General features: G+C 47.7%; 1 protein-coding gene across 1 annotated transcript in view; it reads left to right on the forward strand.

Moving 5' to 3' along the window:
• Positions 1–26,515, forward strand: part of PCDH1 (protocadherin 1) — an 80,293-nt gene that overhangs the window by 21,406 nt on the left and 32,372 nt on the right. Inside the window, 2 exon segments of the mRNA XM_033154256.1 lie at positions 3,339–4,150; positions 9,056–11,248. Of these exon segments, the coding sequence (XP_033010147.1) occupies positions 3,356–4,150; positions 9,056–11,248 (2,988 nt within the window). The 5' untranslated portion in view covers positions 3,339–3,355.

The raw sequence follows: 26,515 nt of genomic DNA on the forward strand, positions 1-26,515 counted from the left end.
AAATCTGTATTACTGAATCAAGTGGGGGGCACAACAATTTGCACTGCCTTCATTTTAATGCTCCAAAATGCCATTTAAATGCTAAGCCTTCAGTCCTGGATGCACTTACCTGGGAGTAAACCCCATTGAACTCAATGGGTGTTACTTCTGAGTAGACTTGGATAGACTTGTGCTGTAAGTATAATTATTAACCATTTACATCAAGGATGGCAAGTCAGTTTTTTTACACCCGTCTCCAGATGTTCTTCCCCCTTATTGCATGGACAGGCGGAGTCCCCCAAACTTCAGGCGACCCCCGGGCGGAATAATGCCACAAGACCACGTGCTATGGGATTAAAATTGGCCACAACTTTATTAAGATTCAGATGTAGGGAGACCTTGGCTCAGGCATTGGACGTTTATCCTTCCCATGTGTGGGGATTGGGCTGGCTCTGGAGAACGTATGTTCAAGCAGAGAGCCCGCCGTCGCTGGAGGGAGTGGGCAATGACAACCTCTCGGCATATGGTCAATGCCTCCCCCTTAGACCCCTTTAACGGGAACCCTGGTATCGCAGCTGCACTGGGGGCATGGGGTCACCGCCCCAGCCCCCCCCCCCATTTAGGAAGATGAATAAAGGATTCTGCCCAAGGCCTGAAACCGCCAAAGTTGTGATGTTTTGCTACGGGAAAGGTGAAACCTGCCCATGCAGGGGAATTCCTTTCTGGCCCTTCAACAGCGGCCTTGACATAGCAGGACCTGCGTACCTGTGGAGAAGAGGTTAACCTGCAAAATTAAGAGTTAATTGAGGGAGTGGAGGGTGGGAGAAGCTCCGCCTGCCTGCTGTTTCCCTCCCCATACCTGGCCAATCCCCCTGGCAACGCCTCCCCCAGGCGGGATTGGACGCTGGCTGAGGTAGGCGGGGACCACAGGTATCCAGCCTGGGGAAGGTGAAGCCTGCCTGAACTGGCAGGAGCCGCTCTGGGGGTCCAAGGGGGCTGCGTGCAACCACGCAAAAGCCGCTCCCCATTTAATGTAGGGAAACGGTCATTGTGGTGTGTGAAACAGTGATAAAGTGAGCCTTCCCTCCTGTTAGCAGTTGACTTCTTGGGGAAGAAAAGGACAGGTGGTGTCTCCTAGAAAGAGAACTTGGAATAGTGGGTCTCTGCTTGGTACGGCGCAAGAATTAAGTTGTGATTATCCCTTCGAAAGTGATGTTTGCAGATCCTATGAGGTAGGAACAGGTCCCTTCAGTCAGATCCCTGCCCCAGTTCTGCTTATACTCTGGGTGCATTTGGACAGTGGCTGTGGGTCACATGCAGGTCATTCAAATGCAGTTCTTATGTGTTCGCATTAGCTTCATTCCATTTATTTATGCATGCATGCATTTCCCAGATTTTTGTATATATACATAACATATTTTCCATTACAAGTCAATTCTCTTAGGACTTCCCATTCCATTCCTCCATGGCATTCTATTATTTTATTTTATTTTTTAAAAAAGCTTAATTCCCATTTTATTACTCTTCCACCGTTTGGAATCCACACCAGAGTTTGGCCTAATGTATCCAGGCTGTGCTTATTTTGTATACCTGTGTGCACACACTTAAAAAAAAAAATCACTCAATGATCATGAGAACAAACATTGCCGGCCCTTAGCTATCATGTCTCATAATGGGGAAAACAAGAGGGTAGGGGTAATAGCCATTTCCATTTGGTTTTTTAAAAATAATACATACATACATACATACATACATACATACATAGGTCTTGCATAAGAGTAGTATTTAGCTATTTTAACTGATTTTCTGGGATGGAGTGAGTGGAAATGTAAATCTGATAGTCCCTTGTAACTGTTAGCAGAACAGCCAGCCACACAACCATTTTCATTTATTTATTTCCCCCGAAAAAGAAGCCCTGGTGCCACTCCTCATGTAGGAATTAATGAGATCTAATTGCTGGCTGGCAGAAAAAAAAGTTATGCCTGAACAGCATAGAGATTTAGAGGAGACTCCCTAAAACACATGGCGGTGTTTTTGCATGAAGTGCCGTAGCTCACGGGCGGGGAGCCTGAGGCCCCCTAGTCTGTGGGTGAGTGTTGGCAATGCTGGCTGGGGCTGAGGGGAGCCCCACAACTTTCACTGGGCTGGCGGCCTGCCCTGCCCAGACCGATGCTATACCATTGCCCTCCAGACCAGTGTGCCTGCTGGCCTGTGTTGATGATGCCACAATCCCATTTGTGCGCAATGCTGGCCTTTAAAAAAATATATATCGTTCCTATGGCAGTGTCGGCAAAACCTGCTTCATGGTATGACTTGCGCTGTTTGGATAGCATAGGAGACTGTTGCCATTGTGTAGGGGTGTATAGCAGGGGTCAGCAACCTTTTTCAGCCGTGGGCCGGTCCACTGTCGCTCAGTCCATGTGGTGGGCCGGACTATATTTTGAGGGGGGAAATGAACGAATTCCTATGCCCCACAAATAACCCAGAGATGCATTTTAAATAAAAGCACACATTCTACTCATGTAAAAACAGCAGGCAGGCCCCACAAATAACCCAGAGATGCATTTCAAATAAAAGGACACATTCTACTCATGTAAAAACACCAGGCAGGCCCCACAAATAACCCAGAGATGCATTTCAAATAAAAGGACACATTCTACTCATGTAAAAACACGCTGGTTCCTGGACCGTCTGCAGGCCGGATTGAGAAGGCGATTGGGCCACATCCGGCCCATGGGCCTTAGGTTGCCTACCCCTGGTGTATAGGGTTGCTTGTATGTGTGTGTGTGTGTGTGAGAGAGAGAGAGAGAGAGAGAGAGAGAGAGAGCATAATACTGGTGTTTGGAGCAGCTGTGCTTTCCTCATTCTCGCGTTAGGCATATGCAGGAGCACACGGACATTTCTGTGAAGGAAAGCTGATGCCATAGACTTGGTACGTGGCATAGTCTGCTGCTTTATGGCTCTTTGTCTCTTTGGGATGGAGCTGCCGGCCCACCAGGAGGGCATGGGGGCGTTGCAGCCGGGCCCCTCCCTTTCCGCATCCCTGGCAGCGATTGCAAGTCTTCCTGTGGTGACTAAGGAGCAGAGAAGTGGGAGGTGCGGTTTCCTACAGGGTCGGGCGGGCGTGGCCAGCCTGGTTTCGGGGTTGGGACGACTGACGTCAGCACCTCCAAGGCTGGGCACTCTTCACCTGTTTCCAGGAGGCGGCAAGGCCCATGCAAGTGTTTGCCTGTTCCACGAGGACTGTGTACATAGCCCTCAGCAGCTAACATGCTGCCTCCTGCAAATATTCGGCGAAGACTCCTTGGTCAGGCAAGTGAGCTATACTAATGCCTGCTCTCTCCCCTCCTTTCTTCCAGCTCTGCCACGGTTCAGGATGCAGCAGCTGATTTCCTGCCTGGGCTTGTGGCTCTTCTTCCAGCTCCCCTGCCTGAGCTCTGGGACACGTGTCGTCTACAAGGTACAAGAGGAGCAGCCGCCAAACACGCTCATCGGCAGCCTGGCAGCAGACTATGGCTTCCCAGACGTGGGGCACTTGTATAAGCTGGAGGTAGGTGCCCCCTACCTGCGTGTGGATGGTAAGACCGGTGACATCTACACTACAGAGACCTCCATTGACCGAGAGAGCCTGCGAGAATGCCAGCAGCTGTTTCCAGGGGACCCGTGCTTCCTGGAGTTTGAGGTTTCCATCACGGACCTGATGAACAATAGCCCGCGCCTGCTGGAAGGGCAGATTGAGGTGCTGGACATCAACGACAACACACCCAACTTTGCCTCTCCCGTTATCACGTTAGCCATTCCTGAAAACACCAATATTGGGGCACTCTTCCCCATTCCGCTGGCCATGGACCGCGATGCTGGCGCCAACGGTGTGGCTTCCTATGAGCTCATGCCAGGTTCAGATGCCCAGAAGCTTTTTGGCTTGCAGGTAGCAGAGGACCAAGAGGAGAAACAGCCACAGCTGATCGTCATGGGAAGCCTCGACCGGGAGCAATCGGAGTCCTACGACCTGACTATCAAAGTACAGGACGGGGGCAACCCACCGCGTGCTAGCAGTGCCTTGCTGCGCATCACCATCCTGGACATGAACGACAATGCGCCCAAGTTTGAGAAGCCCCTCTACGAGGCCGAACTCTCGGAGAACAGCCCCATTGGTCACTCCGTGCTGCAGGTGAGCCCCTCCTTCCGTGGGGAAATGGGGGGGGAACTAAACTGTTCTCTGGTGGGGCTGGTGAATGTATTTTCTGTTTGAAAAGCAGGGCGGGGGGGGGGAGAGGCGGGCCGTGTGACTCGAAGTTTAGAATGACTTGGCATTTTCAGAGGCCGCGCAGGTAATGCCGCTGCTTTTCCCAACTAAATTTCACTGCCGTTTGACAACGTGGGGAATGGGGGAGAGGGCGTGGGGAACGCAGGAGTGGCTTAGCAAGGATTTCCATGGGGGAATGGAAGCCAGCTTGGGAGGGAAGGGTAGGAAAAACACAGGTGTGTCTGGGACACCCCGTCTTCAGCGCTGGCCCAACCCTGGCTGAGACCTCATCACTTCAGAATGGAGATGGCACATCTGATGTTTGATTTATGCCTCTATTCCAGATCCAGATAGATAGATAGATAGATAGATAGATAGATAGGTATATCCAGGACTTGACTTAGGTCAGAACCTTTCCTCCTAGCATAGGTGAAATTGGTGGTGCTCAGGCACTGAAAGGCATTTGGGGTTAGATAATTTGACTGTGGGTTTTTAGTTCTAATTTTTCACTCTTCTATTGGGGTATCACTGGTTTATAAAGCAGCAGCCCAAGCCCGAGGGTGTGAGCATTTGGTTCCTGCTTTTTTAGAAGGGGTGGGAATACCAGCTTCCACCTTGCGTGTGAAGGTGATACCTGGAATTGACATTTAACACCAGGGCCCTCCATCCATCCAGTACAGCAAAATGATAAGCAAGAGGAGAAAACGAACAGAAATGACTGGTTGTAAGAGAAAAGCAAACATTAGGCAGAGCTTTTAAAAAAGCAAACAATGAGTATGGGGGTGATTTCTTAGAATAGGGCACAGCTTTGAGAAATGAGTCACCTGTGGCCAAGGTGGCTAGCAAACTCTGTTACTGCTGCTCCTGTTGCTTAATAAAGTGCTTCTACCTGGTTACCTAGGGACGCTGGTGGCACTGTGGGTTAAACCACAGAGCTTAGGGCTTGCTGATCAGAAGGTCGGCGGTTTGAATCCCCGCGACGGGGTGAGCTCCTGTTGCTCGGTCCCTGCTCCTGCCCACCTAGCAGTTCGAAAGCACGTCAAAAGTGCAAGTAGATAAATAGGTACCCCTCCAGCGGGAAGGTAAACGGTGTTTCCGTGCGCTGCTCTGGTTTGCCAGAAACGGCTTTGTCATGCTGGCCACATGACCCGGAAGCTGTATGCCGGCTCCCTCGGCCAGTAACGCGAGATGAGCGCCACAACCCCACAGTCATCTGTGACTGGACCTAACGGTCAGGGGTCCCTTTACCTTTTACCTTTTACCTTTACCTGGTTACCTGGCAGGAGGGAGGAGAGCCTATGAGGCGCCATTAGCTTGGCTGGAGCCAATCGCCACCTGGTTTCCCTTCCAGAACAATCTCATACAATGTGTCTGGATTGGCTCCCCTCCCTTTTGAATTCTTGTAAACTATAAAGTGTTTATAAAGTGCTTTTCATGTGTTCACAGTGTGCCATGTGCATTTTCGCAAAAGCTCTTTCCACCATTCTGTTAGGTATTTTGTAAAACAAATCTTTTTCTGTCTAGATGTAACACCTGAAGTGGCTTAAGTTACTGCAGGTAAACTTTCTCCTTCACAGACAATATAAGAGCTTGGGCATATATGGAATTGTGTGTAGCAAGAAGGGGAAGGGGTGGGTAGTTGCATTTCACCATTTTTATTTCTTGCATTTTTTGTTGTTGCTGCTCTTTCTGTTGCCCTGCTTGGCTAGTTTATATCTTCTCCATGTTTATAATTAAAGCGAACTGCTGAATATCCATTTTCTGATGACAGCAGAGAGACATGTTGTCTTGTCAGTAGGGCTGTGTTGTTGTTATGTTGCTACTTCACAGCCTCCTTTGTTGTCTACTGAGTGGTGCAATCTTATACCTTCCTATTCAGAAGATGCTTGATAGCATCAGGTCAGATTAGTTATCTTGCCTTTTAATGAGTAACTGATCGGGCAAAGATGCACCCTTGGGACAGTCCGACTTCAGGAGCAACTCATCACAATGAGGCATTGCTGGTGCCCACCATGCACCTGCCAGTGTGAGACTCTACTGTTTCCTACAGGTTTTGCTGACACCTCTGCGTCCTGATTTTCAGAGCTGACACCCCACTCTAATGAACTCAAAAGGAATGAGTGGATTCCCCCAACCCAAGAGGCACCTACAGATCTATGGTTGCCTCACCTCAAAAAGGATATTGAAGAGTTGAGAAACATAAGGGAAAGAAAGGGCAGCCAAAATGATCACAGGTGTGGAACACCTGTCCTATGAGGAAAGGCCCCGTGATTTCAAGCTCTTTAGCTTAGAGAACAAGCAAGTGTGGTGTAGTGGTTAAGAGCGGTAGACTCGTAATCTGGGGAACCGGGTTCGTGTCTCCGCTCTTCCACATGCAGCTGCTGGGTGACCTTGGGCTAGTCACACTTCTCTGAAGTCTCTCAGCCCCACTCACCTCACAGAGTGTTTGTTGTGGGGGAGGAAGGGAAAGGAGAATGTTAGCCACTTTGAGACTCCTTCGGGTAGTGATAAAGCGGGATATCAAATCCAAACTCTTCTTCTTCTTCTTCTAAAACTATGCATTGCATGGAGAAAGCGGAGAAAGGTTTTTGTCCCTCTCTCATAACACTTGAACTGAGTGTTGGAAGATTAGGAGAGATAAAAGAAAGCACTTCTTCACGCAGCATGTAATTAAACTATGGAACTCGCTCCCCTAGTATTGATCTTGGGTTTGCCCCTTCTCAGCCAGGGAGTCATTCAATGGTTTATGCAGTAAGGACTTTCTTTGCAGAAAGCCTTTGGCACACCCCACTTCTTTCAGAGACCTGCTGGGTGGTTTTTTGAATTGGTTTTCTTGGTAAATTCTTTGCATACCAAAGTGGAAGACGTGGCCTCTCAGCTAGACCAGCCAAGCCAGTTCCACCAGAAAGAGAAATGCCTGCTGTCAGTCTCAGGCAACACCTGGGCTTTTGGCCAAGAGCTGAAAGAACTGAGGAGCCTAGCAAGCTTCTGCAGGAGTCATGGGATGTGGGCTATAGCTGGAGCATTGTTGTATCATGTGCAGTTGGGGCACTTAGAAGACAGTGTTTGGGTGTATCAGGTATGGATTGTGGGTGTCATCTTTGACTAACAGGGGACTTGAATGGCGGGATGTAGCAACAGTGGTTATTTAATCGGGACAATTTGCATGTAGTGATTGTTGTTGTTCAGTCGTTCAGTCGTGTCCGACTCTTCGTGACCCCATGGACCAGAGCACGCCAGGCACGCCTATCCTTCACTGCCTCTCGTAGTTTGGCCAAACTCATGTTAGTAGCTTCGAGGACACTGTCCAACCATCTCACCACGTTTAATGACTTATTGGGACGGCCAGGTCACTCTGCCTTTGCTCCTCCCTTGGTGGAAGTGGGAGTAGGAAGCCATGAAGCCTTTGCTCGTCATTACCAAGGTTGCGGTTTGTTTCTCCCTAACAAACCATGACCAGCAAGTCAACAGCAAACCATGACTTCATGCTGGCTAACGATTGTGGTTTGTTAGGGAGAACCACAATCCCAGATTTGTAATGCTGTAATGACAGGCAAAGGCCTTACGGTTTATTGCTGCTGCTTGCACCAGAGGAGGAACAAAGTAGGGAGTGATCCGGCAGAATTCATTAGCACACGGCTCAATAATCCTGACTTACTGCTACATATTAAGGAGACCATTTGTTGCATTTTACTACGCCATTTCTCAAACGTGGGCATCATCTCATTTTATCCTCCCCACAACAACCCTGTGAAATTGAGTTAGGTTGAGAAAAAGACTGGCCCAAGATCACTTGGTGACGTACTGTGTACAGTTCTGGTCACCCCATCTTAAAAATGTTATAACAGAGTTGGGAAATGTGTACAAAAGGCCAACCAAGGGATTGTAGCAGCATCTTCCCTATATGTTTGGGTTTGGGATTTTTTAAAAAAATTAATAACTTGTTGTTTTAGAGAAAAGGAGACATGATAGAGGTTTATAACATTATGTCTTGTGTGCAGATAATGTATGGAGATATATTTCTGTCTGCTTCCCAGAACGCAGGGCCACCCAATAAAACCTATAGCTCAGCTAGTATATTCCAGACAGACAAGGAAGAACACACAATGCCTGCTTTTGTAATTCCTCCATCATAGGGTGTGGATGGCCACTGCATCACAAGTTCATGGGAGACCAGTTTATTAGCTAGAAGAGGCACCTGGAACCTCCATGTTCAGAGGCAGTATATCTAAATGCTAGTTTCAAGGGGGCAAAGTTTGCATCTGGTTGATGCTGAAGTAGGTAGAGCTTTGGTCTGATATAGCAAACGCTCTTTAATTTTTCTTATTATTTATGGATGAGAGAGGATATGAACAGATCCAAAGCTGTGGAGCCCACACTACAGCATCTCTTTTAATGCTTTTATGACAAGACAAGGCATGCTTCATGCTTGCAGGGTTGTTTTGTGTTTTGTTAGAACCAGGAGTGGAACAGCCCAGAGCTACGTGAAAAATAGTGATTCCTGGAGGTAGACTTACACCTAAGATTAAATTGAGGGAGCCTCTGAGCACATCTTCTGTCTAGGAGCACCATTCATACAAGAATGCACTCATGGCTTTCCCTCACTGTCTTTTGTTTAGACAATCAAATTCAGATTGGGAAAAAGCAACCCTTTTCATTGTTGCTGTTGTTCTACAGTTAGGAGTCAAAAACCCTTGCCAAACTATTACAAATCACCATATCTCCTTGGTGCAACGGATAGTTGGGGCACGTTCTTAAGGTCAGCGAGCTCAGTTTTCTCAGGCATAATTTATCTAGGTACCTGCTCACCACTTCCTTTTCTCATTGCAGGTGAAGGCCAATGATTCCGACCAGGGTGCCAATGCTGAGATTGACTACTCCTTCCACCAAGCTTCAGATGTGGTTCGCCGGTTGCTGCGCTTGGACAGAGCCACTGGACTTATCACTGTTCAGGGTCCCGTTGATCGTGAAGACATCAATGTGCTCAAGTTCTCCGTGTTGGCCAAGGACAAAGGGGCCAACCCCAAAACTGCCCGTGCCCAGGTGGTGATTAGCGTCAGGGATATGAATGACAACGCTCCATCCATTGAAATCCGCGGCATTGGCTTGGTCACCCACCAAGATGGCATGGCTAATATCTCAGAAGATGTGCCGGTTGAGACACCTGTGGCTCTGGTACAGGTGTCTGATCGGGATGAAGGTGAGAATGCTGTTGTGACCTGTGTGGTGGCTGGTGATGTACCTTTCCAGTTGCGACAAGCCAGTGACACCGGAAGTGACAGCAAAAAGAAGTATTTTCTCCAGACCACAACGCCGCTAGACTATGAGGCCGTGAAAGAATACACCATTGAGATTGTGGCTGTGGATTCTGGCAACCCACCTCTGTCCAGCACCAACTCTCTCAAGGTGCAGGTGGTGGATGTGAATGACAATGACCCAGTTTTCAGCCAGAGCTCAACAGAGGTGTCTTTCCCAGAAAATAACTCCCCAGATGACTTGGTGGTCGAAGTGAGTGCTACTGATGCAGACAGCGGGTCCAATGCTAAGCTGGTGTACTCCCTAGTGACAGAGCCTTCATCCAAAGGCATATTCTCCATTGATCCAGAGTCTGGTGAAATCCGGGTTAAGACTGTCCTGGACCGCGAGCAGCGAGAACGCTATGAATTCTTGGTAGTCGCAGCGGACAAGGGCAGCCCTAGCCGGAAGGGGACGGCCTCTGTCGCCATCAACGTCATGGACCGCAACGACAATGACCCAAAGTTCATGCTAAGTGGCTACAACTTCTCTGTCATGGAAAACATGCCCCCTCTGAGTCCCGTGGGCATGGTGACAGTAATCGATGCAGACAAAGGGGAGAATGCCTTCATTCAGCTCTCAGTAGAGCAGGACAACGGGGACTTTGTTATCCAGAATGGTACTGGCACCATCCTCTCCAGCATTTCCTTTGACCGCGAGCGGCAGAGCACTTACACCTTCCGACTGAAAGCTGTCGATTCAGGTGACCCGCCCAGGTCTGCCTATGTGGGGGTGACCATCAATGTGCTTGACGAAAACGACAACGCTCCCGTCATCATTTCTCCATCCAACGCCTCCTACAAGCATATCCAGCCACACACTAGTCCCGGGCAGCAGGTCATGAGTGTCGGAGCCGAAGACATTGACTCTGGGATCAACGCCGAGCTGCAGTACAGCATCATGGGTGGAAACCCCTTTGAGCTCTTCAAGATTTCGCCCCAGAGTGGAAACATCACTTTGGAAAAGGAGATCCTCCGCAAACACCACGGGCTTCACCGCCTGGTGGTGCGCGTCAACGACAAGGGCAAGCCGTCTCGCCACGGCACCGCCCTTGTCCATTTCTACGTCAACGAGACCCTGACCAACCGCACGCTGCTGGAGACACTGGTGGGGCACAGCTTGGACACGCCCATCGACATTGACATCGCCGGCGACCCCGAGTACGAGCGCAGCAAGCAGCGCAGCAACATCCTCTTCGGGGTCATCGCGGGCATCGTAGCCGTCACCCTGGTCATTGTGCTGGTTGTGCTGGTGCGCTACTGCCGCCAGAAGGAGGCCAAGAGCGGCTACCAGGCGGGCAAGAAGGAAACCAAGGACCTGTACGCTCCCAAGCAAGGCAGCAAAGGGAACAAAGCCAAGAGCAAGGTCCGGAAGAACAAATCCCCCAAGCCGCCCAAACCAGCCGAGGACGAGGAAGAGACGGGCCTGCAGAAATCCCTCAAGTTCAACCTGATGAACGACTCGGTCAGCGACAGCCCCCGCATCCACCTGCCCCTTAACTACCCCCCTGGCAGCCCTGACTTGGGCCGCCACTACCGCTCCAACTCCCCCCTGCCTTCCATCCAGCTCCAGCCCCAGTCGCCGTCTGCCTCCAAGAAGCACCAGGTGGTTCAGGACCTGCCGGCCACCAATACATTTGTGGGCACAGGGGACAGCAATTCCACAGGCTCGGAGCAGTATTCAGACTACAGCTACCGCACCAACCCTCAGAAATACACCAACAAGCAGGTAGGAGAGCTTGTCCTGCACCCTCCCAGAACCCCCTCACGCCGCACCCGGGCCATATGGACAGAAGTGTGGGAGTGACGCGGACTCCGCCCACCCTGAACGAATGGACCTTTGACCCCTTGGCACGTTGCAGGCCGGAGCCTGCAGGTGTCCAGGTGCCAGTTGCTCAGGAAAGGACTGCTCAGGGAAGAGGCCTCCTGCCAGCCCAGCCGGTGGAGGGAATAACTGTGTGGGAGGCGGGAGGAGACCTTCTGGCTGCAAGGAACAGGAGCTGGCAGGTGGCATCTGGGGGGGGGGAGCAAGCATGCCGCTGGGGAGGAAGGGGCAGGGACCACTGGCGGGTGGGGTCTCTGTGCGTTCTGCTGGAGCCCTTTAGCGGAGCCCACCATGTATGGTGCTCCCTGAAATAAAAAGGGCCGGAAGGCATGCATCCTGGGTCTTTGTATATGTGTCCCAGGCTCCAGCCACTCTCCCACTCACAAATCTTATACCTCGGGCAAGACGCAGAAATGCCTATCCCGGTTCTGCCGCAGAGCCTGGTGACACGAGAGCCTCAGTGTATCTGAGGACGCAGGGTAAGAAAGGCAAGTATCTTGAGCGGTGGCACAAAGGGTGGGGCTGCAAGGCTTCTTCTGCATGTGGAAATGGCACCTGCCTCCGCAGCTGGGGCTCCTCTGCTGCTTTGAGTTGCGCCCCCGCTCTGAGGGCTATCTGTGCATGCGTTGGGATACATCTGCGGAGTACAAGAAAGAGGTTAGCTTTGAGCGCATGTAGGGCACAGAGCTTACTGCTTCTTCTCCTTTCTTCTTCTTTTTGTTCTTGCTGCGTTTGAAGCAAGGGCTGGTATCTGCTGAAATAAGAGATATCTGAACTGCACGACAGGGCACTTGGCAGCTTTGGGAGCACAGGAGGGGGAGATCTCCGGCTTGCAAACTGGTTAATGCACCGGGAAAGTCCGTAGGCGGTGTGGCTTCTGTAGGCTTTGTCCTTTTCTGTGTGTGCGCTTCAAGCTGGTGACCTGTAGAGGGTTTTCTGTGCAGGGTCCAAAGTATTGAGAGGAGGGGACTTGTCTCCCTGATACTGTGCCATGTTCTCCTTCCATCCAGATTTGTATGTCCTCAGAGTGATAAGGTGTTGAAGGGCTGCAATAAAATACCCGTTGCTAGTCGTGAAGTGTGAATGTCTGGCTGTTGTACCGCAGCCTCTGGGTCAGTGGTGGAGAAGGGAATGAGGAAGAGGAGGGGAGGACTTTCCTTCCAGAAGTCATTTTGCCACTGGTATTCTCTTGTTCCTTTTTTGTCTGTAATTTAATATGGCCTGTTTGTGTATTTTTATTATTATTATTTCATATGGTATGTCGGGAAGGGAAAGGGGAATATGGAAAAAAAATCACATTAAATCATGTTTCTTTTTTAAAAGAATACTGTATGAACAATATTTCACAAATTAGTTTGGAATAATGCTATAGCATTATCCCAACAGGACCTACTTTTTTTAAAAAAAAATCCCCAGTTGTTTCCACACACATGCATTTCTCTTTAATGAAACAAATGGGCTTAAATCACAGTAGTGACTTTGTATGCACCCATAACAAACTGTATTTTCTGCACACACAAAAAAGAAATCCTTATAAAAAGAATTTTTTGAGAGCTCCATTTTTTGGCACGAGGCATTATTGCTGCATTATCAGTGTATAACCTAGATAGCATTGTTTTAATCCAAAGAATTGTTTGTATTGTTTCTCACACCCATTTGGTGCTCAGAACAACCAGGATTTCAATTTTTTTATATCCTGCCTTTCCTCCAAGAAGATGAGAGCAGCCTATATATGACTCTCCCTGGCCCTGTGTCATCTTCACAACCACCCCTTAGAAGGAGATGAAGCTGAGAGATATCACCTGGTCTAAGGTCACCCTGGGAGTTTCATGGCTGCGTGGGGATTTGAAACTGAGACTCCCCAGTCCCAGTCTGACACCGTGGTCAATACATCACGCTGTATTTTTATGGGGGCCCTAAGTATTTAATTTTCTTACATAACCAGCAAATCTGCCAAACATCTGTAGGGTTATATTTGCAGTACACAGATTTGCAGCACAATTTGCTCAGGGGTAGAAGTGTCCCTGCTGAGAATGTAAACAGCTTTAACAATACATTGTTGTAAGCCAAAGAACTTTTTGTTGAAGTGTAGTATATGTAAATGTTCCAAATCAACACACAAGTGTTTTAATTTTTTTTGCTAGCCACGTTTAAGGATACAGAGGTTGCTAATTTTTATATAGGTACTGTCAGTCTTTATCTGAAAAACACACCTGCAGGTCCAGTTCCCATTTTACCTTACACTTAAAAATGTTTCAGACTCTGTTACAATGGTATATACCATTTTCGGTATTTCCAAAGTCACGTTGTGGCTCCTATACACACTCGCATGGGAGTAAATCCTTTTGAGTACAATTTCTGAGTCTGCCTGCATAAGGTTGCCCTGTTTGTTTCAGTATCTGCTCATTTTTTTCTTTACCGCCCCCAAAACAATACTTATCCTAGTTATTGAGAAACATTTAGCGCCCAAAATTTTAGACTATAGTGATGGTGATACTAGGGGCACTCCCAGAGCCAAAATCCATTTATATTTCCCCCAGATGTTTACAGTTGCAGACTTAATTACATGATTCTTTAATCATGTCCTCTGTCCCACTCCCAAGGTCTATCCCTGTTTGCTCTACAAACCGCCTCCCAAGTTCACTACCTGGCTCCCACCAAAAAGATAAAACCATTAAAATGGCAGCATAGTAATAATTGTTGCCGTGCTGAGAAGTCTCAAGCCATCCTTGGATACCAATTAACTGTGAATTTTCTAAGCTGATTCTTGTGTCCCTCCACCTCCAGTGGAACGATGGATTAATTAAGTGGACTTGAATCTTCTTAAGTGTTTTTTGAGGGTCATGGGTAGGGAGAGAGGGAGCCTTCATTTTAACAACCAGAAGCCTTCCTATCCAACAAAAACACTTTCCCCACCTGGTTAAACTGTGACTTAGCTCATTAACAAAACAAAATAAAATTGAAGATTCCTTCCAGTAGCACCTTAGAGACCAACTAAGTTTGTTCTTGGTATGAGCTTTCATGTGCATGCACATTTCTTCAGATGCACTGAAACAGAAGTCACCAGACCCTTATATATAGTGAGAGAGTGGGGAGGGGTATTCCCACCACCCTTCTGAGTAATACCCCTCCCCACTCCCTCATTATATTTAAGGGTCTGGTGACTTCCGTTTCAGTGTATCTGAAGAAGTGTGCATGCACATGAAAGCTCATACCAAGAACAAACTCAGTTGGTCTCTAAGGTGCTACTGGAAGGAATTTTCTATTTTGTTTTGACTATGGCAGACCAACACAGCTACCTACCTGTAATTAGCTCATTAAGTAAGGGGTCTATCTTGTCTTTAAACAACCACCAACAAAGGCACTCATTTGATTACAGGCAACTCCCCATTTGTGCAGGGTTTGCGTTCCAAGGCACCATGCATTCAAGGGCCCCCTCCCCTCGCTCTGCCCCTGCCTCGAACGCAGTCAAATGGGGAAGAGTACTGGGGCGAAGAGGTGGGGGTAGCTGTGGTTTTCTTTTCCTGTTAAGGCGTGTCTCGTAGTAGTTGTTGTTTAAACTGTTTTTATAAGTGCAATTGTTTTAACTGTTTTTTTTACACATGTAGCTGTTTTATATTTGCTTTTATGTAAATCATTTCGCCACGCCTCATAGAAAGCGATTCATAAATGAAATGGTAACAGAATAATTAATAAAATCGCACAAAGGATCGGCCCATTTGCACACAGCGCAAGGGGAGGCAGAGACTCTTTGCAACGTGGAAGGGACGAGGGAAGAAAGAGATGGCAGCCTACACTCAATCCCAAAGTAGTAGCAGATGTTGTTGTTGTTGTTCAGTCATTCAGTCGTGTCCGACTCTTCGTGACCCCATGGACCAGAGCACGCCAGGCACCCCTATCTCCCACTGCCTCCCGCAGTTTGGCCAAACTCATGCCAGTCGCTTCGAGAACACTGTCCAACCATCTCATCCTCTGTCGTCCCCTTCTCCTTGTGCCCTCCATCTTTCCCAACATCAGGGTATTTTCCAGATAGGATACCCTCAAAAACTTGATGTTGGCTTAAGTCTGGGTGGAGCTTGTGCTGGAGAAGGAGGAGCAGAAAATTGGTGGGGGTGGACAGACACATGAAACTGCCATCCGCATGGTCATCAGGAGGTGGCTCAGGAGGAAGGTTGTGCTACTTAACTGAAGCACCAGCAGGAAAAGAACTTTTATCAGAAATTGCCACTGTTATTAGGCCCCACCAGCTCCGACTGCTGATCAGTGGCTGTGGGGATGCAGCAGCCCGTGAGAGCAGCACTAGGAGGTTCAGCAACACCCCTTCCTCGCTCTGTGCCAGCCGTAGATCCAGTGTGGTGTAGTGGTTAAGAGCGGTAGACTTGTAATCTGGTGAACCGGGTTCGCGGCTCCGCTCCTCCACATGCAGCTGCTGGGTGACCTTGGGCTAGTCACATTTCTCTGAAGTCTCTCAGCCCCACTCACCTCACAGAGTGTTTGTTGTGGGGGGGGGGAGGAAAAGGTTAGCCGCTTTGAGACTCCTTTGGGTAGTGATAAAGCGGGATATCAAATCCAAACTCTCTCTTCTTCCTTAGAATATTTGAGGGCTTTGCATCCTTTCTCTCTCTCACCTGAGACAACTGAGGAATGGAAGAAGTCCAAAGCGACCACCCCACCCCTTTGAGTGTCCTCCCTTCTTGCCGCATTCAAAAAATGGCAGAAGTTTGAGTGAAGCAGGGTGGAATAATACAGAGGGCTTGTTTTTCTAAAAGCAAGGAAACAAAGCAGTTTTAAGAAGGAGAAATAGCAAGAGAAGGAGAATGTTGGCCGCTTTGAGACACCTTCGGGTAGTGATAAAGCGGGATATCAAATCCAAACTCTTCTTCACCTTCTTCTCCCTCCCCTGGACCAAAGAGGACAGGTGGCACAGGGTGGGTGTTGCTTTCTCATCCATCTACTAAAGCTGGCAAGTGTATGGCCATTCCGAGGAGGAGGAAGCTGCTCCTGCCCTGTCCCATTTTCTTTGAGAGGTCCAGCAGGGTGATTCAGCTCAGTGGGGATGCGCAAAGGGAGTGTGCCCTCCTTTCTTTTGCACACCCTTTCTGGGTATTAGGGTGGTGGAAGTTTGGGCCTGTGATCTAGATTTCTTTTCAAGACCCCTTCCATATTGCATTGGAGAAGCTCTTCCTAAATGCTTCAGCATCCCATCCTGCCTTTAGTCTGTGCAATGGAGAGCAATGGCTGGAAGGAAGAGGGAGGGCGAAAGGGACCCTTCCTTTGCTGCTGCTCCATCCTGTTGAGGATGCTGAGGAGAATAGAGTTTATGTTTGGGAGAGCAAGAGCAGTTCAGGAGAGTGGCAGGCGGCAGGTGGGTTAGAGTACACCTTTCTAAACACTTGTCTTGGATATTTTCTGGGTTTTCAAAAGTATCCACAGAAAGTGACAGCATTAAAATCCCTAGACATAATTATTTCATGTTTTATTATTGTTATTGTTATTTTATTTATGTACGCTACACCAGTGTGGTGTAGTGGTTAAGAGCGGTAGACTCGTAATCTGGTGAACCGGTTTCACGTCTCCGCTCCTCCACATGCAGCTGCTGGGTGACCTTGGGCTAGCCCCACTCACCTCACAGAGTGTTTGTTGTGGGGGAGGAAGGGAAAGGAGAATGTCAGCCGCTTTGAGACTCGTTCGGGTAGTGATAAGGCGGGATATCAAACTCTTCTTCTTCTATTCCACCCTTCCTCCAAGGTGCTCAGGGTGGCACACATGGTTCCTCTGTTCCTCTCCCCCCCCCCATTCTACCCCCACAACAACAACCCTGTGAGGTTAGTTAGACTGGCCCAAGGTCACCCGGTGAGCTTCACAGCTGAGCAGGGATTTCCTCCTCTGTCTCCCAGGCCCTAGTCCAATCCTCTGGTGACCCCATCACACCAGCTGTCATTTGTGACATTGACCAGTCATGTTCATTAAGCCAAAAATCCTTCTAAGAACTAGGGGGATGGCAGAGAATATGCAAGCCGTGGGAAAGTGCTGACTCTGTTCTTCTGTTCTCTAGCCCTCATTCTGGTGCTTCTACAAAAGCAGGTGGGGATTGAACAAATGTAAGGGGTCTGGGGTCTTGAATCGGGAAGTCTGCCCGTAGGGTCCCAGTGCACCACCAGAGAAGCCCCCAGGAAGAGAGGGTCTCCAGCTTCATCTCTATTGTGTTGCAGTAGTGCCCTAGTAAAAGCCAGGAATGGAGTTGCAGCTTGGCCATACCATATGACCCAGGGAACTCCTATATAGCTCTTGCTTCAGGTTTGGTTCTTCATTCTGAGCAAGTCACCCATGACAGAAGATGCTAAACAGCAGCCTGCTTTGCCTTCCCTCAAGCTCGCATCATCATATCATTTGCCCATTTTGGAACCTGACCATGGAAGAACCACCAACTCAAGACTTGATCTAAAAGCCTGTGAGTGTCTGGTTCAAGCACCTGCAGAATGATCTGGCTGCTTGTGGAGTGCCCTCCTGCCCATCCCTTCTCCTGATTCCAAAGCACCAGCATCTTGCCTGCACTGGCAGTGAAGGTGGGAGCAGATGCTTCAGGTCCCTGGTTCATCCATTTCTACCAGGAATGCCACTGGGATTTGAACCCCTAGCATTTCCAGTAGAAAAATGATGGTTTTCCGCTCAGTTCTGGCTGGGAGAAGGCCCTCTGGAGATCTTTCTCTAGAACCTGATCAACACCCCTTTGGTTCATTATCTCCTTTCTTTGGAAGCTGATTGTGAGCCTGTTTGGACTCTCTGCCTCTAGTGCTTCCTGACAGTTTACTCAGACTCCATTAATCTATGGGTTTACATTACTCCCCAAAACATAATGAATGGATGGAGCCCCAAATGGGCCCCAGGCTCTGCAGGAACAGATCATCACGAGGCAGAAAACGAGTTGTTCTAAGACAAGATTCCTAACTGCAAGCAGAAGACTCTCAGAAAACCATTGTAGCACAAGCCAGGAACTCACAGCCCCAAATGCCTTTACATGAATGTTTTAATAGCACCCAAACAAACTGACATAGTTTTATTGCCCAGTGCCAAGCTGTTCTCTAGGCTGCAGCCTGAGACCTGTCACATGGACAAGATTGAATTGGTTCTAGCGCTATGGAGAGAAGATCTCGATTGGGTATCTCCGTTCCTGAACGGGAAAGCCCACTTCTCCATCTTGGGAGGCTTTCTTGGCTGCCTTTATGAAGATTTTTGAACTACCTAAGGCCTGTGGGTAGCGCTGTGGGTTAAACCACAGAGCCTAGGGCTTGCTGATCAGAAGGTCAGTGGTTCGAATCCCCGCGATGGGGTGAGCTCCCGTTGCTCGGTCCCAGCTCCTGCCCACCTAGCAGTTCGAAAGCACATCAAAGTGCAGGTAGATAAATAGGTACCGCTCCGGCGGGAAGGTAAACGGCGTTTCCGTGCACTGCTCTGGTTTGCCAGAAGCTGCTTAGTCATGCTGACCACATGACCTGGAAGCTGTACACCGGCTCCCTCGGCCAGTAACGCGAGATGAGTGCCGCAACCCCAGAGTCGGACACGACTGGACCTAATGGTCAGGGGTCCCTTTACCTTTACCTAAGGCCTGGCAGAGCAGCACTTTTGCCGACTTATGTCACTCGCTGGTCAGGTTCCACTTATGTGGCTCAATTCTAATCCCTTACAGGGGATATCAGTGACCAGAGAGATGAATTGGCCGTTGTGAAACCCATCGCTGAATTAATGAGCATGTCTCTGTATTGACCCCTCCAAGAGCAGAGACATGGGGGCATGGTCAATGAGGTCTTATGGGTGTGGCGAGTCCTGGTTTTCTCTCCACCCGGCTCCCTTGCAAAGATACTACAGATACAGCCAGGATACAACTGCTGCCACAGTTTCTTCTCTGCAGGAAAGAAATATGTGCATCCCCTCCTGTTCTGGTTCTCTCCCTCTCCTCCTCCTTTGCAATGAAACAGTGGATTTTTTTTATACCTAAGTGTTGTGCTTTGGTTCAGAGTTGCCATCACAATTTCTAGTGTGTGTTCAAGTCAAAGAAACCATACATTACTCAGAAGCAGGCCCCGATGAATCCCTGGGATTGCCACCTCATAAGCTTGTACAGAATTGCAGCCTGAGTAGGTTAGTCATAAAGGTGCCCCACAGGCACTGTTTGGGAGGATACAGTGATCTTAGTCATTTCTGCATCATCTTTCCAGAATGTGGAACAGGGAGAAGGGGTATTAAGTGGACCAGGATTCAAATCCTCAGTCATGAAGTTCACTGCCTGACTTGGGCCAGTCTCTCGGCCTAACACACCCCACAAGGTCGTTGCAAAGATAACATGGGGAAAGGAGACCCTTGACTGCCACCCTGAGCTCCTTGGAGGAAGGGTGGAATGGGCACAAACCCAACAATGATTAAAAGAAATGAGAATTGTTTTAAAAGTAAATTTCCAGCCTTCCTGCCCCTGGTTTCGAATTGGCGAGGTGTGGAGGGCCGGTTTGGAATCATTAAGCAAACAAATGAAAAAACAGCAACCCAAAATCAAAGGGGGAAATGATCTGGTCCACAGCTGGGATATGCGGACCTAGAAACATAAGACTTTATAGGTAGCAAATCCAACATGTGCCTTGCCTGTTGCAACAGGCTTGCCTGGGTGTGGTGTGCAAGAAGAGACTGCAGTCTGTCCACAGTGTTCTTGTTTGAACCACCCTGCCTTTTGTCATGCAATTTAAATTTGCCCAAGTGTTCCGTACCCTTTTTAATCCTTAGAAGCCTTTAATATAGATTGTAGTACAATTTCAGCAAAACAGGGAAAGAACCAGCACCTTCAAGACCAGCACGTTTATTAGTACATAAGCTTTTGGAGGCTGAAGTCCACTTTGTCCGATGCATCGTTTGTGGTAAACCGTGAACGTTTATGTAACGATAAACTTGCAAACCTTTAAAGTGCTCCCAATATCTCCAACAGGTTTTCCACACCTATCAGCCGATCACCCATTCCCACCACCCTCCTGAGTAATACCCCTCCCCACTCCCTCACTATATTTAAGGGTCTGGTGACTTCCGTTTCAGTGTATCTGAAGAAGTGTGCATGCACACGAAAGCTCATACCAAGAACTAACTTAGTTGGTCTCTAAGGTGCTACTGGAAAGAATTTTTTATTTTATTTTGTTTTGACTATGGCAGACCAACACGGCTACCCACCTGTAAACCCAATATCTCCATCCATGTACCAAAAATTGTATAAGTAAAACAAATACATAGGGAAAGACGACAAAGCCACTTTGCAGCCAGTCCTGCTCTATTACACAAAAAGGCAGCAAGGGAGCTCAGAGAACAAGCACACTCCTTCTAAGGCCTGGCTGGGTATGTGTGGTCTTCAAGGAAACAGCTCTGAGCATGCTCAGAACGGATGCCTGGTTCTGATCTAGGCTAAGGCTGTTCTTGAAGCAGTCCCAACACCTCCCAAGTCTGCTATGGTGGCTGTGTAGGATAGCCCTCTTAACCACAGATTTTTTAGTTTCAGAAAACAAAATAAAATTCTTTCTAGTAGCACCTTAGAGACCAACTATGTTTGTTCTTGGTATGAGCTTTCGTGTGCATGCGTATCTGAAGACCAACACGGCTACCTACCTGTAACTGTTAGTTGGAGAAGTCCAGTCAGTCACGTGCCTTTTTTTTGCTTAGAGGTTCATGGGAGGAATCTCTCTGCCATACTATACTTTGGGGTTGGGGTTGGCTGTGTGGTGCAGAGAGCTGATGGACAGCAACGTTTGCAGAACCTCAGATTTCAATCAGAATTATAAAGTGGGGGTGGGGGTGGGGGGCAGGACAGAGAGTGTAGCTTTGAGATAAGTTTATTTTTTAAATGCTTGACATACACATTAGGAAGGCTGTGTCCAGTGTTATTTTTGTAGAAAAAGAGGAGCCAGAACACCTCCCTCGTTCTCTTAGAATGGCAATGGTGCCCACCTGAGAGGTGCCAGAACTGAGCTCCAGTGAGTTCCTACTGAAAAAAGCCCTGGCTGTGCCCTGATAACGCTGGTGGACCAGCTTCTACTGGTTCCCTGTACACCTATCCTTCTGCTGATGGCTTGGAACCTGCAAGTGGATTGTGTCTGACCCAGGGGGAGTCATATCACTACCAGCAGCACTATTTTCTTTCATGGCTTTTTGAGTGTGCGTGTGTGAAGGAAAAGGAAAAAGGCAGAGAGAGATGAATAATAATAATAATAATAATAATAATAATAATAATAATAATAATACAGTGGTACCTCGGGTTACAGACGCTTCAGGTTACAGACTCCACTAACCCAGAAATAGTACCTCGGGTTAAGAACTTTGCTTCAGGATGAGAACAGAAATTGTGTGGTGGCAGCGAGAGGTCCCATTAGCAAAAGCACGCCTCTGGTTAAGAACCATTTCAGGTTAAGAATGGACCTCTGGAACGAATTAAGTTCTTAACCCAAGGTACCACTGTAATAATATTTCTTGTACTCCACCCAACTCACTGGATTGCTGCAGCCACTCTGGGTGCCTTCCAACAAAGTGTAAAGGAACACATCGAAACATCAAACATTAGAAGCTTTCCGATACCAATCTAGATCCTAGTTTTGCTCATCTTGGGGAGCAGGCAAGGATCTAAGAGGAGCCGTGGTCCAGTGGGTATCCTCAGGGTCTGGGGTCCCAATCTCAGGTGGTATAAGCTCCTACCAAAATGAGTGCAGGGTTGCACTGCTCAGACAAGTCAAAGTCAAGCACAGAGAATCCGTCTAGGTCCAAAATACAACCCAGAGGCAGCAGGTGGGAACAGCTCAAGGTCATTATCTCAGGGACTTCAGGCAAGATACAGCACAACAAGGAGGGGTAACTGGACCAAGGAGTCAGCAGCTTGAGTTATTTCCAGCAACTGGAAGGCGCAAGAGGGAGACCTTCTTTAACCTGCCCTTCTAGATCGCACCACTGAGGCTAGTAATGATGGCATTTCCGAGATTGCTTACTCATGAGGCCAGGTGAAAACTCTGGGATTGTAGAAACATGCTGTGTCATTGCTGTCTGGCCTGGACCTTGATCTTTTGGTGCCAGCATTTACAAGGACCTCCTCTTCTGACTGCACCAAGGACTCTTCAGTGGGTCTTCTCAGCACTGATTCCAAGGGGCCCTGCCCGCTCCTCAAGATCCTTAACCAGTGCTGTTTTCTGGTTTGTCTCTGAGGACAAATGTCTGGTACCAGGTCAGATAAAGGCATGGCAGCATGTCACTGAAGGCCCTTCACATAACCGGTGGAAAACTTAGCCGTCCATGAGGTTCTGAGGCTTCAGCAGGATGGTCTTTGAGGCCATAAGCAGAATAAACTTGTTGCTTCATCTGAAAGAGGTTCATACCCTTAATGAGGACCCAGGTGGCGCTGTGGGTTAAACCACAGAGTCTAGGGCTTGCTGATCAGAAGGTCGGCAGTTCGAATCCCTGCCACGGGGTGAGCTCCCGTTGCTCGGTCCCAGCTCCTGCCCACCTAGCAGTTTGAAAGCATGTCAAAGTGCAAGTAGATAAATAGGTACCGCTCTGGCGGGAAGGTAAACGGCATTTCCGTGCGCTGCTCTGGTTTGCCAGAAGCGGCTTTGTCATGCTGGCCACGTGACCCAGAAGCTGTCTGCAGACAAACGATGGCTCCCTTGGCCTATAGAGCGAGATGAGCGCCGCAACCCCAGAGTCAGACACGACTGGACCTGATGGTCAGGGGTCCCTTTACCTTTTTACCCTTAAATATTACTATGAGCCCTCAAGCCATCTCTATCTGAGCACATCACATACCAAAAAATAAAATGTGGGGAGAACCCAAATCAGATCTTTTTTGTGCTATTTGGTCTAAATTGTTGACTTGCGTCAATGCAGCAGAGACAGAGCATGACCCTCAATGGTCCAACTAAGTTTGTGGAGAGGATATGTTTTAGAAGATTATGGTAGAATACTTTTTCGATGCCTTGGATTGCGACTATAAAAGTTGCATCACATGAATGAATGTAGGGTATTATCTTCTATTACCTTCCCCCTCCCTTTTATCCACTCTAGTCGCTTCGCCCCTTTCCTTTTTTATCCGTATGTTTTGTGTTATTTGTATTTTGTCTATATTATAAAAATTAATAAAGTTTATTTTAAAAAAAAAGATGGCAAAGGTTATGGCTTCAAATGCATAGAGTGTGCCCATGATGGGCGGTGAACTGTTCCAATGGTGTGTGTAGCTTTGGTGAGATTCTTTTTCATTAGATTGTAGAGACTTTTTTTCAAGATGTGTTAAAATAATTCAGTAGCGGAAGCTGCTGTGACTTGCAGTGCAGTCCTGTGCAGAAGTAAGTCTCCTTGCGTTCAGTTGGGCTTGCTGTCTGGGGGTCTAATTGGACACAAACTTTAGTTGGAAAGGTAGGATCTCCTCTCTTACCTGCTGTCTCCATCTTGTGGCAGGTTGCTGTCAGTAATATGGAAATTGGTTCCAGCTTGTCAACTGCAGTTTGTTATAAAATTGCACTGTCGACTAAAATGAGGCATTCTGCTTCAGGTCTGCCCATCTTCTTTTGCTAAATTGTATTTTCAGGGTAGAAATCCTGCTTGAATTTTGATTTATTTGTTTGCAACGTTTACATGCCAACCAATAACAAGAGTTCCCCAGGTGACTTGCAATTAAAGTAGAACAGTTGCCTATGGAATTAAAACCGCGATATCTAAACACGGCATAAAAACAGAAGCGATATAATGAAAGTCACAGCAGCACCCAAAAGGTCACAGTTCTTTAAAATCCAGGAATACCAAATCTATAAGTCAAAAAATGTTTCAAGATCAAAACCCCGGGAGTCCCGCTGATTACCCCTGATCTGTTGCTGCTGCGACTTAAGAGCAACAGCCACTGCTGCCCCCTGCCCTGGTTTGTGCGTTGGTGTGGATTGCCCAACCCCTTCACCAGACCTCTGCTTGTGTCAGCAGCGCTTTATAATCTCATCTGCTGCTGATGCTCCTTCCCACTGTTGCTCGTCCACAGTCTCCATCACCTTCTCTCTTCTTTGCAGTGCTCATAACTCACTTGGAGTTAGCCATTCAGTCACTGGGCATTTAGCCAAAGATTCTCAGAATGCAAGAACCTTCACATGGGCAGGATAGGAGAAGAGAAGATACTCGGCCTTAGTCACTACCTCCTGCTTCTTTTTTCTTAGGTGTCAGTGACCATAGGTATGTCACCTGTCCATGATACCTCCTCTAGTGTGTCCTCTCGCAATAGAAACTCCATTTCACTTCACACCTTCAGGAGCAAGAAAGCCCTCCCACCATTCTCTGGGGAGGGGTTGCATGGCCAATGCTCCCCTTGTGAATAATAATAATAATAATAATAATAATAATAATAATTTATTTATACCCCGCCCATCTGGCTGGGTGTTGTAAGTCTTCATAGAATTGGAAACTGAAATTGACCAATTCTATGAAGACTTACAACACCTTATAGAAATGACACCAAAGAAGGATGTTCTACTCATTATAGGGGATTGGAATGCTAAAGTAGGGAGTCAAGAGATAAAAGGAACAACTGGCAAGTTTGGCCTTGGAGTTCAAAATGAAGCAGGGCAAAGGCTAATAGAGTTCTGTCAGGAGAATAAGCTGGTCATCACAAACACTCTTTTCCAACAACACAAGAGACGACTCTACACATGGACATCACCAGATGGGCGACATCGAAATCAGATTGATTATATTCTCTGCAGCCAAAGATGGAGAAGCTCTATACACTCAGCAAAAACAAGACCTGGAGCTGACTGTGGCTCTGATCATCAGCTTCTTATAGCAAAATTCCAGCTTAAACTGAAGAAAGTAGGAAAAACCACTGGGCCAGTAAGATTCAATCTAAATCAAATTCCTTATGAATACACAGTTGAAGTGAAAAACAGGTTTAAGGACTTAGATTTGGTGGATAGAGTGCCTGAAGAACTGTGGATGGAGGCTCGTAACATTATACAGGAGGCAGCAACGAAAACCATCCCAATGAAAAAGAAATGCAAGAAAGCAAAGTGGCTGTCCAATGAGGCCTTAAAAATAGCGGGGGAGAGAAGGCAAGCAAAATGCGAGGGAGATAGTGAAAGATACAGGAAATTGAATGCAGATTTCCAAAGAATAGCAAGGAGAGACAAGAGGGCCTTTCTAAACGAGCAATGCAAAGAAATAGAGGAAAATAACAGAATGGGAAAAACCAGAGATCTGTTCAAGAAAATTGGAGATATGAAAGGAACATTTCGTACAAAGATTACCACAATTAAGGACAAAAGTGGAAAGGACCTAACAGAAGCAGAAGACATCAAGAAGAGGTGGCAAGAATACACAGAGGAACTATACCAGAAAGATATAGAGGTCTCATACACCCCAGGTAGTGTGGTTGCTGACCTTGAGCCAGACATCCTGGAGAGTGAAGTCAAATGGGCCTTAGAAAGCCTTGCTAACAACAAGGCCAGTGGAAGTGATGATATTCCAGCTGAACTATTTAAAATCCTAAAAGATGATGCTGTTAAGGTGCTACACTCAATATGCCAACAAGTTTGGAAAACTCAGCAGTGGCCAGAGGATTGGAGAAGATCAGTTTACATCCCAATCCCAAAGAAGGGCAGTGCCAAAGAATGCTCTAACTACCGCACAATTGCACTCATTTCACACGCTAGCAAGGTTATGCTTAAAATTCTACAAGGCAGGCTTAAGCAGTACGTGGACCGAGAACTTCCAGAAGTGCAAGCTGGATTTCGAAGGGGCAGAGGAACCAGAGACCAAATTGCAAACATGCGCTGGATTATGGAGAAAGCTAGAGAGTTCCAGAAAAACATCTACTTCTGCTTCATTGACTACGCAAAAGCATTTGACTGTGTCGACCACAGCAAACTATGGAAAGTTCTTAAAGAAATGGGAGTGCCGGATCACCTCATCTGTCTCCTGAGAAATCTCTATTTGGGACAAGAAGCTACAGTTAGAACTGGATATGGAATAACTGATTGGTTCAAAATTGGGAAAGGAGTACGACAAGGCTGTATATTGTCTCCCTGCTTATTTAACTTATATGCAGAATTCATCATGCGAAAGGCTGGGCTGGATGAATCCCAAACCGGAATTAAGATTGCCGGAAAAAATATCAACAACCTCAGATAT

Source organism: Lacerta agilis, chromosome 7, assembly GCF_009819535.1.
Source record: "Lacerta agilis isolate rLacAgi1 chromosome 7, rLacAgi1.pri, whole genome shotgun sequence".
NCBI classification, from domain to species: Eukaryota; Metazoa; Chordata; class Lepidosauria; order Squamata; family Lacertidae; genus Lacerta; species Lacerta agilis.